General features: G+C 40.9%; 1 protein-coding gene across 1 annotated transcript in view; it reads left to right on the forward strand.

The window, feature by feature from the left end:
* The window catches only part of dagla (diacylglycerol lipase, alpha), a 340,274-nt gene that overhangs the window by 175,356 nt on the left and 146,725 nt on the right, over positions 1 to 18,193 (forward strand). The window contains exons 4-5 of the mRNA XM_078220586.1: positions 12,621 to 12,832; positions 16,445 to 16,546. Of these exons, the coding sequence (XP_078076712.1) occupies positions 12,621 to 12,832; positions 16,445 to 16,546 (314 nt within the window). The remainder of the gene's footprint in view (positions 1 to 12,620; positions 12,833 to 16,444; positions 16,547 to 18,193) is intronic.

Below are 18,193 nucleotides of genomic sequence, written 5' to 3' on the forward strand. Positions count from 1 at the left end.
CCTTGGATGGTCAACTCGAGCTTCCTTAATACATATGGTTTCAAATCAGGATGCATACGATGTGTTCCAGCTATCAATCTTTGGAATACCATATCCATCACGGTCTCCCATCACGGGATCACTTCTGGTCTGTCTCTGAACTTGAGAAGTAGTCACAGGTAAACGGTTTACTAGCAAGAAATAGATATGAGCCAAACTAGTTGGTAGCATCTGCTCAATGTGTAAAGGTAGGCGTGATAAAGCAGCAGCATTAGCATGGCAATCTGATTGATGATGCTTTATATCATAGGATGTGCAGATTAAATCAGTGGCCATCTTGGCAATCGGTTAGCAGCTAATGGCGGAATGCCTTTATACGGCCCAAAAGTAGTGGTTAAGGGTCGATGATCAATCAATAATGTGAAATGACAACCATATAAATAATGATGAAACCTTTGTATGCCAAAAATTACACGCAATGCTGCTTTTTCTAGCTGAGCATAGTTAGATTCAGCACTAGACACAAAGCAAAAGCTACTGGTTATTCTTCTCCCCAAGGCATAATATGTGAAACAACTGCTCCTACTTCAAGGTAAAGTGCCGCAAGCAAGCAGTAATGGTACCTTTGGATTGAAATGAACCAATACTTCAGACTTCTGGAAAGATCTTTGACAAGCTTGTATGCTTTATCACAGTTTGTTTTCCAGTCCCATGACTGTTTCGCACATAATAAATTATGCAATGACTTTCATAATGTAGCTTAGTTAGGAACAAATTTGCCTTAATAATTTACTAATCCTAGAAAGGACCTTAATTTCATCACATTTGTGGACGTGGTGCTTCTAAAATAGCCACCATCTTTTTAGGTGTTTTATTTAGGTCTTTATAATCAATATATTACCCAAATACTGTATGGATATCTGGAAAAGTCACACTTTTGTTTCTTGACATGCACACCATGTGCTTGAAGACGTTCCAATGTTGCTTCTAAATTATTCAAGTGCTCCTGTTCACCGGACCCTGTAATCAGAATATCATCCAGGTAACACTGTACACCAGACAGACCACTTAAAATTTGATCCATCGAGCTTTGGAATAGATGCAATGTTATGCGAAAAGGCAATCTTTTATAACGAAAAAGACCTTTTATGAGTAACGACGGTAAACAATGATTGCGATTCAATGGCTACATTCATCTGTAAATATGCTAGTTAAAGATCAGTCTTGCTGATTTCTGCCCACCTGATAACCCAAATCTTCAATTAAAGGAAAACAAATCTTCAATTAAAGGAAACAGATATTGATCAGCATATAATAGCGGATTTATGGTTGTTTTAAAATCACTTCAAATACAAACTGAACCATCTGGTTTCATGACAGGGCTATCAAGTCACTCATTGTAACTAGCTCTAACACATCTGTTAGAAAATCATACTAATTCTTCTTCGACCTTGGGACAAATTACATATGGCACTGCTCTTGCTTTGAGACTTTTGGGTTGACTATTGGGCTTTATCTTGAGTTCCACTTGAATTCCCTTCATTGAGCCAAGTGTCTCTTAAAAAACACTCTTGTTTTTATCCATAAGGTGTTGTAGGTCTGATTTGACGTTGGCTAGTCCGTTAACAGTACTCCAGTTAAGCTTTAACTTCAACCATTATCTCCCAGATGGAGCTGGAAAACTATCTTGGACCAATCGGAGAGGCCACTTTGCTCCTTGTCCACTGAGCTCTACATTGACAATGTAACTATTTAATGGCATGATCTTTTCTGAGCGTGCCTTTAAAATCACATCATCTGATTTTAAAGATTTTTCAGCTTTTGTTGGTATACAGTATTAGGAATTAACGATATAGCAACACCAGTGCCAACTTTCATCCTAATATGTTGTCCACTTAACTTTGGAATCACCAAGAATCTATGTGATTCACCCTGTATGATAAGGTGTTCAGCTGGAGCTCTTCTTCACATTTCTGGACATTCTTTCTTCACAATCGTTATTCTTTTCTTCCATGTTGTAAATTCTTTTCATAGAATGCAACTTGTTCCTCTTCTTGAAGGAACCCAGATTATTCTTCTGAATATTCTTCGCAGAAAGTTGTTCTAGCCCAATAAGCGTTTACAATTTGAACCATTTTGCCACAATTCTTGTATTGACTGTCCTTGCTTCAACATTTACTTACTGAACGGCCTATTTTGACACATCTGTGACATGCTTGTTGCTGTTTTGACTTCTAGTGGGCAGTTCCCAATTTATGGATCTCCAGTCCTGCACCAAATTGTGAAGCCTCATTAGTAGCCAGTTCTATCGACACTGCAAATTCTACTGCCGTCTTTAAAGTCAAATCATGTTCAGCAGGCTATTTTCTTTGGATAGCCTCATTTTGGAGGCCACAAACTAGATGATCTCAAAATGTATCTTCTGATGACTCACCAAACTCTCAATGTTGTGCTAACCTTTTTAAGGTTACCACAACCTGAATAATTCTTTTGGCTTCCACTTGATTCCTTCAGTGAAACCAAAATGGTTCCATGATGACCGACTAAAACTGCTAACACCACTTCCCCCTCAATGTTAATTCATTCAATTATATCACAGACCCCTCCCTGTTTTCTATATCTACATTGTCCTTCTCTACAGTGAACACAGATGCAAAATGCTCATTTAATATCTCACTTAACATTTTTTGGCTCCACAACTAGGTTGCCAGTTTTGTCCCTAATGGGCCCTACCCATGCCCTGGTTACCCTCTTGTCCTTAATATACTAAATTCTCCCTCAGTGTACCCGAACAGGCGACGAGGGGATTTTCACAGTAACTTCATTGCAGTGTTAATGTAAGCCTGCTTGTGACTAATAAATAAACTTAAAACTTTATCGAGATTTCTCCGGACTTGTTGGTCCCACCCTTTAGCTTTATGGGAATATGTTGGCATTGTGTTCTCTCAATTTCCTTTTTTAATGATTCCTACTGCTCTGACATCATGTGGATCCTCCTACAAGTAGCTGCTCCCAGTCCACTTTGGTCAGATCCTATCTTATTCTATTAAAATCAGCCTTTCACCAATTCAGGAACCTTATTTCCAGTCCATCTTTGCCCCTTTCCAAAACTATTTTAAAGCTGACTGAGTTATGCTCATTATCGCTGAAATGCTCCCCCATTGACACCTCTACCACTTACCTGGCTTCATTCCTTAAAATTAGGTCAAGTACTGCCCTCTCTTATAGGACTTTCTACGTGCTGGCTCAAAAAGCTCTCTTTTAAGAATTCTGCCCCCTCTAAGCCTATCCCACTTAATATTGGGAACATTGAAATCCCCTTCTATTAATACTCGATTCTTTTTATACTTGTTTGAGATTTTTCTACATATCTGCTCTCCTTGACTATTTGGAGGGGGGGGGGGGGGGGGGAGGGCGCTGTAAGACACTCCAAGCAACGTGATTGCCCCTTTTTGTTTTTAAGTTCCATCTATATAGCTTGAAGATTCTCTGCCCTGGAATACTGAGCTTCCAGTCCTGTCCCTCACTCAACCATGTCTCTGTGATAGCAATAATGTCACACTCCCATGTGTTAATCAATGCCTCTAAGACTCCCTCTAAGACTCCTTGTATTAAAATAAATACCTTCCAGCCTTGCCATAGCACCTGGCACCAGAGATTATAACTTGAAGCCCTGCTTTTCTTCTCATCCCTATTTTTACCAATGTCGTTGATATCAATGTGAACCACAACCTCTGTTCGCCCTCCCCCTTCAGAATTCCATTCAACCATACAGTGACATCCTTGACCCTGATGCCATCCTGGAGTCACATCTGCAACCACAGAAATGTTTGTCTGCACTCCTCACTATTGAGTCTCCTGCCACTATTGCTCTTCCATTTTTACTCCTCCCCTTGTGCAGCTGAGCCACTCACAGTGCTGTGAAGTTGGCTTTGGCTGCACGCCGCAACGTGATTGCCCCTTTTTGTTTTTAAGTTCCATCCAGATACCAATCAGCTTTTCCTTGTAGCCTCTACTCCTGCAGTTGGGCAAGATCATTCTCTCTGAAGATTAAAAAGTCAGAAAGCAAAAAGCACTTCTTTCTCCTCTGCACCAAATTCCCACTGTGCTCCAAGTTCCCAAATACACTCACTCTGACTGTGTCTCACTTAGGCTGTGCTCTTTCCCAACTCCCATGCACAAGTCTGCATCCACACAATTTCATTACCAGATTGCTATAAGTAGAGTCTTGTCCAATATGAATCTTATAGATAAGCAATTGTAGTTATGTTTAGACTACAACTTCTAGTTAGCCAATGTATAGAAATTATATGTTTTTAAATTGGGAGTGTCAGGTCTCATGGAAAACTCAGAATCTAATGAAATATGGCAAGCTGCACCTTTGGTATTTCGCAAAGTACAGAAAAAACGCATATCTTTTAAGTATTTTATTTCAAATTTAAAAACCTGGAATTGGTCAATCATTAACACTTAGCAACTCTTTGTGTGTTCCACAACCTGTTAACATCAAAATATTTCTAGGTGACTCACATCAACATTATTTTCTTGCCACTCTCATTCAGCCACAATAGCTTTAAATTGCTAGATTTCCACAGGATGTAGTTTGCAACACATTTTTGAAGAAAGTCATTAAAAGCTCCTTGTAAAAGCATGCAAAGGTGATGAAAGGAAAACATTGAGTGGTCACATGACAAAACATTGAGGGAATACCCTGATTGTGGTAAAAATGGTGTTAAGAGCTAGTTGAACATAGACTAATTTTAATGGAGATTGAAATATGCAAAGCTAAGCCATTCAGTTCTGTTTTAAGGAATCTATTGTGTGATTCCAGGAGATGGTGTAGCACAGTGAACTGCGTTTCACGGTATTGCTTTCCATTCCAATGAAACACTTAATCTACTGGTCCAACGTTTGCACTGCTAACAACTGTGATGATGAAGAAAGCAACCCTCCTTTACATTTGGCTCCTTAGCAGTCCAGTTTGGGAGTGTTTTTGGTAGAGATATTATTTATTCCTTTTTGACTAATTGAGTGCTGTGTGCTAATCTTCAAATCGGGTCAAATGTACTTGTTAGTAAAGCCCTGAATGATAAATATCCAGCAGATTAGAAGTTAGCAAATGTAACACTGCTATTCAGGAAAGGAGGGAGTGAGAAAGCAGGGAACTACAGGCCAGTTAACCTGACCTCAGTGATTAGGGAAGTGCTAGAATCTATTATTATGGAAGTCTTGACAATGCACGTAGAAAAGCATATTTGTGATGATCCAAACTATACCTTTACAGATACATACGCAGGTTTGAAAGGATAACACAAATTACAAAATCTAACTTGTACTCTAATGTTCTCAGTATGTACAAACTCCATGTAAACCAGTAGGCAAATTGGGGTCAGATACCCCAACTTTTGAAATGAAGTGACAGGTGCCACATAAAACAACTTATGTGGATTACTCAGCAATTTCCCCCCACATGCTTGTCACACTGTGAGCCAACTGATCTAGCTGGAACTCTGATTTTCACATGACTTCCAAATCTGCTCTTGAAGAACACACCTTAGAATCTTCTCCCAAATGATGCTTTCATTCAGATATTTTTACCGATGATCCACCTCCATGGTCCCAACCTCGCCATCCAGTATTCCTCTGCTCTGGATCGCCACATGCTTTCACGCATCCACGCAATCTCTCAGCTACCCAGTTGTGTCAACAGAACATCACTGCTTCACAGACTGTATTAAAGTGTCACCAAACGTTGGATCACCGTGGACCTCTTGCATCTCTCAAGCTGACTTTACATCTGCATCCTGCAGCTGACTCTTTAATTTGTAGTGCCTTCTCTGCTCCTCACTTTAACTTCAGTGAATCAGACCTTGTTCAGATTCCTGTTCTCTTTCCTTCACTTAACTCCCTTTCTGGGATTTCCTTTTGTCCCAAAACCATGATTTCTGGAACTTTATTTTGTTATTTTAGGCAATCTGCTCTCCATAGTTCCCTCTCCTGTGTCCAGCTTCTCGCACCAACTTATCTGCTTTTGCTGTATCAATGTACGGCCTGGTTACTAAGCAACAACCTAGATTTTAAACCTTGTATTTGCTTTAACATCGCAAAACCCTCTAAACCAACCGACAGACTTGTTGGAAGTTATGTTTTGCATGAAACTAGAAATAAAGTTTTAACCCTTGGCACCCAAATAAAGAAACACAAAATTAAGGTTACTTAAAGCTGTACTTTATTTCTAATATCCACAAATACAAATATAAATTACTTAAAACTATCTCTATTTCCTAAATATAATTAGAGCAAGTTGACATGGCTTTGTGAAAGGGAAATCCTGTTTGACAAATTTATTAGAGTTTTTTGAGTATGTAACCAGTAGGGTAGATGAAAGGGAACCAATAGATCTAATATATGCGAATTTCCAAAAGGCATTCGATAGGGAGTCATACATTAGGTTAATACACAAGATAAGGACTCATGGAGTGGGGGGTGATGTGTTGGCATGGACAGAGATTTGGTTAATTACCGGGTTGCAGAGAGTTGGGCTAATAATTATATTTAGGAAATAGAGATAGTTTTAAGTAATTTATATTTGTATTTGTGGATATTAGAAATAAAGTACAGCTTTAAGTAACCTTAATTTTGTGTTTCTTTATTTGGGTGCCAAGGGTTAAAACTTTAGTTCTAGTTTCATGCAAAACAAAACTTCCAACAAGTCTGTCGGTTGGTTTAGAGGGTTTTGCGATGTTAAAGCAAATACAAGGTTTAAAATCTAGGTTGTTGCTTAGTAACCAGGCCGTACATTGATACAGCAAAAGCAGATAAGTTGGTGCGAGAAGCTGGACTCAGGAGAGGGAACTATGGAGAGAAGATTGCCTAAAATAACAAAATAAAGTTCCAGAAATCATGGTTTTGGGACAAAAGGAAATCCCAGAAAGGGAGTTAAGTGAAGGAAAGAGAACAGGAATCTGAACAAGGTCTGATTCACTGAAGTTAAAGTGAGGAGCAGAGAAGGCACGACAAATTAAAGAGTATATTTTCAAGTTGGTAAGCTGTGACTAGTGGGATGCTGGGGCCTCAGCTATTTGCAATCTTTATTAATAACTTAGATAACTTATCACCGCAAACTGACACCATCTCCCTGACCCTACACTCAACTCTGGAACACCTAGATAACAAAGGCACCAATGTCATACTCCTATTTATTGGTTACAGCTCAGCTTTCAATGCCATTATTCCTACAAAACACATCTTCAAACTCTGTGGTCTGGGACCTGGCTCCTCCCTCTGCCACTGGATCCTCGACTTATTAACCCCCAAACTGCAATCAGTAAGGATAGGCAACAATCATCCTTAACACCAGTGCCCAACAAGACTGCTTACTATACTTGTTATATACCTATGACTGTGTGGCCAAATTCCCCATCAACTCCATTTTCAAGCTTGCTGATGACACCACCGTATTGGGTCAGATCGCAAACAATGATGTGATGGAGTAAAGGTAAGTAATAGAGAATCTGATGAACTGGTGCAACGACAATAATCTCTCCTTTAATGTCAACCAAATGAAGAGAATAGTCAAGAACTTCAGGAAGCATAATGGAGGACATGCCCCTGTCTACATCAACGAGGACGAAGTGGAAATGGCCGAGAGCTTCAGGTTTCTAGGTGTCCAGATCACCAACAACCTATCCTAGTCTCTCTATGCCGATGCTATAGCTAAGAAAGCACACCAATGCCTCTGCTTTCTCAGGAGGTGAAGGAAATTTGGCATATCCACTACGACACTTAACAACTTTTACAGATGCACCAGAGAGAGCATTTTTTCTGGTTGTATCACAGCTTGGCGTGGCTCCTGCTCTGTCCAAGACGGCAAAAAACTACAAAGGGTTGTGAACGAAGCCCAGTCCATACACAATCCAGCCTTCCATCCATTGACTCTGTCTACACTTCCCGCTTCCTCAGAAAAGCAGCCTAAATAATCAAGGACTCCACGCACCCCGGACATACTCTCTTCCATCTTCTTCCATCGCGTAAAAGATACAAAAGTCTGAGGACATGTACCAACTGAGTCAAGAACAGCGTCTTCCCTGATCCATCAGACTTTTGAATGGACCTATCTCGCATTAAGTTGATCTTTCTCTACACCCTAGCTATGACTGCATTCTGCACTCTCTCCTTTCCTTCTCTATGTATGGTATGCTTTGTCTGTATAGCATGCAAGAAACAATATTTTTCACTGTATACTAATACATGTGACAACAATAAAGCAAATCAAAGAGACAAGCGTAATATGTCTAAGTTTGCTGGCAATACAAAACTAAGTGAGATGCAAGCTGTGGGTAGGCAGAGAGGTGGGAGTGTTGGGAATTCAGAGAACTGAAGGATAACTGAATGCTATCTGTGAGGCGTGGTGCAAGTGGACAATAGGCTGAGAGTGGCTATGTGTGGGCAGATCAGATGGGGATGTGAGGTGCCTGCAGAGAGATGAGCTTCAAGATGTTGACCTGAGGGATGTTGTGTAGGAGAATGCTATGCAAGACAGTGTGTGGGCCTTGGAACCTGGCTATGTTATATCACTCACCTGTCATGCCCTCCTGAGGTCCTGGAATCTTGTGGTCCAGTCTCCAGTTGTTGCTCACTTCTTCAGTCATTTTCATGCTTGCTTGGTTGAAGAAGTTGTCCTCATCCTTTCTGTGCATAGAGTCATAGAGGTTTACAGCATGGAAATAGGCCCTTCAGCCCAACTTGTCCATGCCGCCCTTTTTTTTAAAAAACCCCTAAGCTAACCCCAATTGCCCGCATTTGGCCAATATCCCTCTATACCCATCGTACCTATGTAACTATCTAAATGCTTTTTAAAAGACAAAATTGTACCCGCCTCTACTACTACCTCTGGCAGCTTGTTCCAGACACTCACCACCCTCTGTGCGAAAAAATTGCCCCTCTGGATCCTTTTGTACGTCTCCCCTCTCACCTAAACCTATGCCCTCTAGTTTTAGACTCCCCTACCTTTGGGAAAAGATATTGACTATCTACCTTGTCTATGCCCCTCATTGTTTTATAGACCTCTATAAAGTCACCCCTCAGCCTCCTACGCTCCAGAGAAAAAAGTCCCAGTCTATACAGCCTCTCCATATAACTCAATCCATCAAGTCCTGGTAGCATCCTGGTAAATCTTTTCTGCACTCTTTCTAGTTTAATAATATCCTTTCTATAATAGGGTGACCAGAATTGCACACACTATTCCAAGTGTGGCCTTACCAATGTCTTGTACAGCTTCAACGAGACGTTCCAACTCCTGTATTCAGTGTTCTGACTGATGAAACCAAGCATGCCAAATGCCTTCTTCACCACTATGTCTACTTGTGACTCCACTTTCAAGGAGCTATGAACCTATATCCCTGGATCTCTTTGTTCTGTAACTCTCCCCAACGCCCTATCATTAACTGAGTAAGTCCTGCCCTGGTTCAATCTACCAAAGTGCATCACCTTGCATTTGTCTAAATTAAACTCCATCTGCCATTCATCAGCCCACTGGCCCAATTGATCAAGATCCCATTGCAATTGGAGATACCTTTCTTCACTGTCCACTATACCACCAATCTTGGTGTCATCTGCAAACTTACTAACCATGCCTCCTATATTCTCATCCAAATCATTAATATAAATGACAAATAACAGTGGACCCAGCACTGATCCCTGAGGCACACAGCTGGTCACAAACCTCCAGTTTGAAAAACAACCCTCTACAACCACCTTCTGGCTTCGGTCAAGAAGCCAATTTTGTATCCATTTAGATACCTCACCCTGGATCCCGTGAGATTTAACCTTATGCAACAACCTACCATGCGGTACCTTGTCAAAGGCCTTGCTAAAGTCCATGTAGACAACATCAACTGCACTACCCTCATCTAACTTCTTGGTTACCCCTTCAAAAAACTCAAATTTGTGAGGCATGATTTTTCACTCACAAAGCCATGCTGACTGTCCCTAATCAGTCCTTGCGTCTCTAAATGCTTGTAGATCCTGTCTCTCAAAATACCTTCCAACAATTTACCCACTACAGATGTGAGGCTCACTGGCCTGTAGTTCCCAGGCTTTTCCCTGCAACCCATTTTTAAACAAAGGCACATTTGCCACTCTCCAATCTTCAGGCACCTCACCCGTGACTATCGATGATTCAAATATCTCGGCGAGGGGACCCGCAATTTCCTCCCTTGCCTCCCACAATGTCCTGGGATACACTTCATCAGGTCCTGGGGATTTGTCTACCTTGATGCGCTTTTAAGACTTCCAGCACCACCACCTCTGTAATGTGTACACTCTTCAAGACATCACTATTTATTTCCCCAAGTTCCCTAACATCCATGCTTTTCTCAACAGTGAATACTGATGAGAAATATTCATTTAGGATTTCACCCATCTCTTGTGGATCCACACATAGATTACCTTGTTGATCCTTAAGAAGCCCTACTCTCTCCCTTTTGTCCTTTATGTATTTGTAGAAGCTCTTTGGATTCTCCTTTGCCTTATCTGCCAAAACAATATCGTGTCCCCTTTTAGCCCTCCTGATTTCTCTCTCAACTCTACTCCTACACCCCCTATACTCTTCAAGGGATTCACTTGACCCCAGCTGCCTATGCATGTCATGTGCCTCTTTCTTCTTCTTGACCAGGGCCTCAATATCCCGAGTCATCCAGGGCTCCCTACTTCTGCCAGCCTTGCCCTTCACTCGAAGAGGAATGTACTTACCATGAACCCTGGTTAACACACTTTTGAAAGCGTGCCACTTACCAGACGTCCCTTTGTCTTCCCACAGACTCCTCCAATTAACTTTTGAAAGTTCTTGCCTGATACCATCAAAATTGGCCTTGCTCCAATTTAGAATTTTAAATTTTGGGCCAGACCTATCATTTTCCATAGCTATCTTAAAACCAATAGAATTATGGTCACTGATCCCAAAGTGATCCCTCACTAACACTTCTGTCACCTGCCCTTCCTTATTTCCCAAGAGGAGGTCAAGTTTTGCCCCCTCTCAAGTCAGGCCATTCACATACTGAATGAGAAATTCCTCCTGAATACACTCAACAAATTTCCCTCCATCCAACCCTCTAATAATATGGCTGTCCCAGTCAATGTTGGGAAAGTTAAAATCATAGTCGGGTTTACCATGCTTAAGCCCCTCAGCTGGATCTCCATGTAAAGGTAGAAGACCCAAGAACCAGCCATCCCAGGTCTCCTCACCATTTTTGTGGTTGCAACAACAAAATAGCTGTATAGCACAGTTCAAAACAGTTTATTTAACTGTTCTTCCCTAGTTGTGCCCAGCCTGACGTCAGAATAACCACTGTTAAACTGGCACAGGTTATCAAAGCTCTTGGAAGAATTTGCCCAGGCAATATATACTCTGGTGTGGTGTTTAGAGATGATGGCAGCTGATGTATCATCTGAAAAATCAAAAGAGGATTATGTGCTTATGCTTGCGGAATTTGAGTAAGCAGCAAGCCAATGATGATAGAAAGATATGCAAACCTGATGTAAATTGAAGATCAAAATTGTGGCTTATGACCATTTACGAAAACAATTTTTCTGGCAAAATGCAACTGTATGCTCTAAATAGGAAACCCTCAGTTGCATTTCCCACAGCAGTCATAGAGGGCCAATTATTGTCAGAGTCAATTTTGCTGGACTGAGATTGACCATACTCATCATGCATTGGACACTCGCACCATCTTTAGCATTAGATTTAGAATCAAGTTCTACTGATGAAAGGCCAAATCTGAATCATTCAGTTCTTCGATGTTTGCACCAAAAATAGAGTTTGATGTGTGTTTAATATATGGAGCTTTGCACTACAGTGCCATTGGTATCTTGCATGAAAACAGGCCTTCCAGGCCAAATAATCAACATTGGTCTCTACCTTATTTCCATTAGACTTTCTTTTCTTTCAGTCACTTACCTAGCCTAAGTTTTAGTTGCCCAGGTGTTTTATTTCAACGACTAGCTCTAATGGTTCTACTATTTGTCAACATTAGAATCACTAAATCCCATAAATCCAATTCGTCTTGCTAGTGATAATCTTATTTTTCAAAATCTTTATTGTTACAAAATCTGGGGAAACTTCGCATCATTTTCCTGGTTTCAATAGCTGTCTAACTGATGGCACAGTGGTTAGCACTGCTGCCTCAGTGTCAGGAACCTGGTTCAATTCCGGTCTTGGGTGACTGTGTGGAGTTTGCATGTTCTCCCCATGTCTGCGTGGGTTTCTTCCAGTTTCCTTCCACTGTCCAAAGATTTGCAAGTTAGATGGCTTGGCCATTAGTGTCCCAAGATGTGTAGGTTAGGGGGGTTAGTGGGGTAAATACGTGGCATTACGGGGATAAGGCATGAGTAAGATGCTCTGTCAGAGAGTCGGGGCAGAATTGCCTCCTTATGCACTGTTGCATTCTATGACTTCAATGAGAAAGGAAAATAAGTTAGCAATGTTAAGGTAGTGCATAGGTACGACTTGATCCTCAATTGGGATGGTGACAAATGCTAAGTCTTCTACTGATTTGGGAGTGTTCATGTTTGGCATTGTACCTTGTCAGAGAAACAAAGTCAGTTGCACCCATTTCATGGCATCCGTTTTCTTTTTGCAGGTTTGTCGTTCTTGCTGTGGTTCTCTTTGGCCTAACATACAGCCCTCAAGAGCCATGCTCACTCAACCTGGTTGATCATGGCAGAGGATACTTGGGCATTCTCATCGCATGTGTGATATCAGAGGCTGCTATAATCTGGCTGAGTATGCGAGGAAGCATCCTTTACACAGAGCCACGAGATTCCATGCAATATATTCTGTACATCCGTATGGGTAAGATGTGAGATTTACTCTGACAGTATTGTGAGATTTTGATTTGTGCTGAAACAACCTTGGTATCTTCATTTTCTCTTTGAATTACTAAGCTTCCCAAACTGCATCTAACACCCTTTTCATAATTAGTTTTTTATATGCATTTTGGATGAATTAGACTGAATGTATTTGGACAAAGCTTGGAACTGCTCTCTTTCATATCAATCATTGCAGAGGAAATGTGCATGTTAATTTAATTTACTAAAATTTATAAAATTAGGGCATTATAGTTCCTTTCACTCACACAATTAGAAGTTGTAATTTGTCTTGGGTAGTGGTGCTTAACGGCCATTATTGGATCTGCTGCCCATTTTATACAATGCCGGATATTCAATTCCATTGTTTGTAATGGAATTGAAGAATAGGGCTGCATATAATGTGAGGTCTATCATCATGCCTGTTCACTATCACTGCCTGAGGCAAATATCTACCCCTTAATTTGAATTTGACCATGTTTCAGGTTAAATAGTGAGCGCCAGCATGAACTAGTTGAACCTGTTTCTGTGGCATATATCCTATGTAATGTGATAGAGGTATTTAACATCATCAGGCTGAGAACCAGATGACTCCAATTTAAGAAATTGGCAAAAGAACTAAAGCGACAGGAGGAAAAACTTTTTTAGGCAGCTCACAGTTAGGATCTGAAATGTACTATTTGCAATATATAATTTTGACTTTCTAAAGGGTACTGGATAATTATCTGAGGGGGAAATCTTTGCCGGCCTACAGGGAAAGGACTATATGAGTTGCCTGGCAGACACAACAAGACCATTGACCCACTTTTGTGCTGTTAAAATGTTATGATTCTATGTGAGTGACACTGGCAAGGCCATGCTTATTGTGCAGTCCTAATTGCCCTGGCCTTCTCTTTGAATCATGTTCATGTACAAAGAACAAAGAAAATTACAGCACAGGAACAGGCCCTTCAGCCCTCCAAGCCTGCACCGACCATGTTGCCTGACTGAACTAAGGCCCTCTACCCTTCCGGGGATCATATCCCTGTATTCCCATCCTATTCATGTATTTGTCAAGATGCCCCTTAAAAGTAACTATCATATCTGCTTCCACTACCTCCCGCAGCAGCGAGTTCCAGGCACCCACCACTCTCTGTGTAAAAAAAAACTTGCCTCGTACACCCCCTTTAAACCTTGCACCTTAAACCTATGCCCCCTAGTAATTGACTCTTCCACCCTGGGAAAAAGCTTCTGATTATCCACTCTGTCCATGCCCCTTATAATCTTGTAGACTTCTATCAGGTCGCCCCTCAACCTCTGTCGTTCCAGTGAGAACAAACCAGGTTTCTCCAACCTCTCCTCATAGCTAATGCCCTCCATTCCAGGCAACATCCTGGTAAATCTTTTCTGTACCCTCTCCAAAGCCTCCACGTCCTTCTGGTAGTGTGGCTAAGAATTGAACACTGTATTCCAAGTGCGGCCTAACTAAGGTTCTATAAAGCTGCAACATGACTTGCCAATTTTTAAACTCAATGCCTCGGCCGATGAAGGCAAACATGCCGTATGCCTTCTTGACTACATTCTCCACCTGCGTTGCCACTTTCAGTGACCTGTGTACCTGTACACCGAGATCCCTCTGCCTATTAATATTAAAGATTCTGCCATTTACTGTATATTTCCTATCTGTATTAGACCTCCCAAAATGTATTACCTCACATTTGTCCAGATTAAACTCCATCTGCCATCTCTCCGCCAAGTCTCCAACTGACCTATATCCTGCTGTATCCTTTGATGGTCCTCATCGCTATTCACAAATCCACCAACCTTTGTGTCGTCCGCAAACATACTAATCAAATTAGTTACATTTTCCTCCAAATCATTTATTTATTATATATATATATATATAAACAGCAAAGGTCCCAGCACTGATCCCTGAGGAACGCCACTTGTCACAGCCCTCCATTCTGAACCACACCCATCCACTTTTACCCTTTGTCTTCTATGACCGAGCCAGTTCTGTATCCACCTTGCCAGCTCACCTCTGATCCCATGTGACTTCACCTTCTGCACCAGTCTGCCATGAGGGACCTTGTCAAAGGCCTTATTGAAGTCCATGTAGACAACATCGACTCTCCTATCCTCATCAATCATCTTCGTCACTTTCGCGAAAAACTCGATCAAGTTAGTGAGACATGACCTCCCCTTCACAAAACCATGTTGCCTCTCATTAATACGTCCATTTATTTCCAAGTGGGAGTAAATCCTGTCTCAAAGAATCCTCTCCAATAATTTCCCTACCATTGATGTAACGCTCACCGGCCTATAATTACCTGGATTATTCTTGCTACCCTTCTTAAACAAAGGAACAACATTGGCTATTCTCCAATCCTCTGGGACCTCCCCTGTAGCCAGTGAGGATACAAAGATTTTTCTCAAGGCCCCAGCAATTTCCTCCCTTGCCTCTCAGTATTCTGCGGTATATCCCATCAGGCCCTGGGGACTTATCTGCCATAATATTTCTGAAGAACCCCAATACCACCTCCTTTTTTATCTCAGCATGACTCAAACTATCTACACACCCTTTCCCAGACTCATCATCCACCAAGTCCTTCTCTTTGGTGAATACTGATGCAGAGTACTCATTTAATACCTCGCCCATTTCCTCTGGCTCCATGCATAGATTCCCTCCCTTGTCTTTGAGTGGGCCAACCCTCTTGCTCATTATACATGTATAAAAAGCCATGAGATTTTCCTTAATCCTGCTGGCCAATGATTTTTTGTGACCCCTTTTTGCCCTCCTTACTCCTTGCTTAAGTTTCTTTCTACTTTCCTTGTATTCCACATTTGCTTTCTGTATTGCCAGCCTCCTAGCCTTGACAAGTGCTTCCTTTTTGTCTTTGACTAGGCTCACAATATCTCTCGTTATCCAAGATTCCCAAAACTTGCCATGCTTATCCTTATAGTGTTGGTGTTTCTGCAATGGCTATGATCCCAAATGTCTGCACATCTCGTGTAACTACATTGTGGATCTGACTGGCCCAACTGAATTTTTGGCCAGTGGTGAAGGGAGCAGTCACAGGAACTCTGACAGTAGCTGATTGGAAATTATGATGATGCTTTCTTTATCAGATACAGACTGATCTACTGTACTTTCAGGATTTTATGGATTTTGTTGCTATTTTTAAAACTATTTTGTTCTGAATTTATAATCCAGATCTGTCCAGACTTGCTTTGTGTGTATTGTGCAAATGTATTTCCTCGCTGTCATTAAATGCAGCCAAAGCACTTAGCGTGTTATGGAAAAAGAAAGAAAATTAACTTTACATTTTCACAATGGTACAATTGGAATGGCAATGCAATATCTGCAGAAGCAAATTACGAGTAATCAGAGACTAGTTTTGCAGCTTATTCTGATGCTCAACAACCACACAGTATTCTTAAATTGACAGACAAATATGCTACTAAGTAAATGGCGTGTTTGATTTTTGAGTAGAATAATTTGGTACTAAATTGGCTGCTGACTACATACAAACATGTATAGATATGTTTTTAAAAATTAGGTTTATGAATTTGCAAAAAAAATACAATCTGGGTACTTGACTGTGTTTCTTCCTTGCAGCAATTGTGCTGATAGAATTTGCATACGCAATCATAGGAATTGTCTGGTTAGTGCGATACTACCACTCCTGTAATGACACTACCGCAAAGAATGTTACCTTGGGTGAGTACAAAGAGTGTAAGTATATACCCATTGATCAATAGTATTCTGCATTTCTTACACACAACGCATGAATAGTTCTGATGATCAGCTCTTGGAACTTATGCAGTCATTAAAATGAAGAGATGCTACTTCAATTCTTTTCATGTTTTGTTTATGGTGCTTTAGGCTATATTTTTTTCTGCCAACTCAAATACATATTTTTCATATTCTTTAGTTCTTCCCTGGGGTGCACAGCAGGTCTTAATCTATTCCCCTGCCTCGCTAATGCGATGGGCTTTAATAAGATGCTTAAGTGCAAGCCTGAATCGGCTGACCGCCTGATTTATATTCCCCTTTTCCTTCCTTTTGGAATAATGCCTAGATTCCAATTGTCATATTATTTTGATGGCTTCCAGGATCAGGCAATTTCTGTGTGATGAGGTACAGACTGAATGGTAGACCCCAACATGATGCTGTTGGCAACTTAAGGTGCTTGGCCAATGCCAGACCATTTGTTACCATTGTCACATCTGAGTTACTGATTGTACTTAGTTTTGGGGACCTCTTGCCTGTACTTTGTGCTATAGGTTACACTGTTCTTGCAATGTCAGGTAGATTTATGGAAGATGGGACAATCCCAACATTCCTTCTTTCCTGAAAAATACTGAATAAGAATGTGGAATAGGAACAGAAGTAGCCCATGTGGCCCATCAAGTCTACTCTGCTATTCAATGGCCATCATGGGTGATCCTTGGCTTCCTATCCTATCTCAGCCTTAAATATATTCAACAATGGAGCACCCAAAATCCACTCGGGTAGAGAATTCCAAAGTTAAATTCTCAAAGCATTTTAATAAATTTGTCACAGACAATTTCCCTTTCACAAAACCATATTAACTTCGTCTGATCATACTTTGATTTTTAAGTGCATTGTTAAAACTTATTTAATTGAAGATTCCAGCATCTTCCCAACAAGTGGTATCAGGCTAACTGGCTGGTATTTCCATGTTTCCTCTTTACTTCCTTCAGCAGTATTACATTTTACCAACTTGCAATCTGCTGCAACTATTCTGGAATCCAGGGAATTTTGGAGCATCATAACTAGCGCATCCACTTTCTTTCCAGCTATCTATTTTTGACCACGAGAAAATAGGCATCAGGTCCTGAGGATTTGTTATATTTCAGTCCCTTAAATTTGTCCAATTTTCTTTCTGCTCATATTAATTATCTTAAGTTCCTCAGTTTTATACGTTCCTTGCTTACTCTCTATTTCTGGTATGTAATTTGTGTCTTCTACTGTAAAGATGGATAGAAAATACCTGTTCCATGTCTCTGCCTTTTCCTTATTCATGATGTGGAGATGCCGACGTTGGACTGGGGTAAACACAGTAAGAAGTCTCACAACACCAGGTTAAAGTCCAACAGGTTTATTTGGTAGCAAATACCATAAGCTTTCGGAGCACTGCTCCTTCGTCAGATGGAGTGGAAATGTGTTCTCAAACAGTGCACAGACACAGAAATCAAGTTACAGAATACTAATTAGAATGCGAATCTCTACAGCCAGCCAGGTCTTAAAGGTACAGACAATGTGGGTGGAGGGAGCATTCAACACAGGTTAAAGAGATGTGTATTGTCTCCAGACAGAACAGCTAGTGAGATTCTGCAAGAC

Source organism: Mustelus asterias, chromosome 9, assembly GCF_964213995.1.
Source record: "Mustelus asterias chromosome 9, sMusAst1.hap1.1, whole genome shotgun sequence".
NCBI lineage: Eukaryota > Metazoa > Chordata > Chondrichthyes > Carcharhiniformes > Triakidae > Mustelus > Mustelus asterias.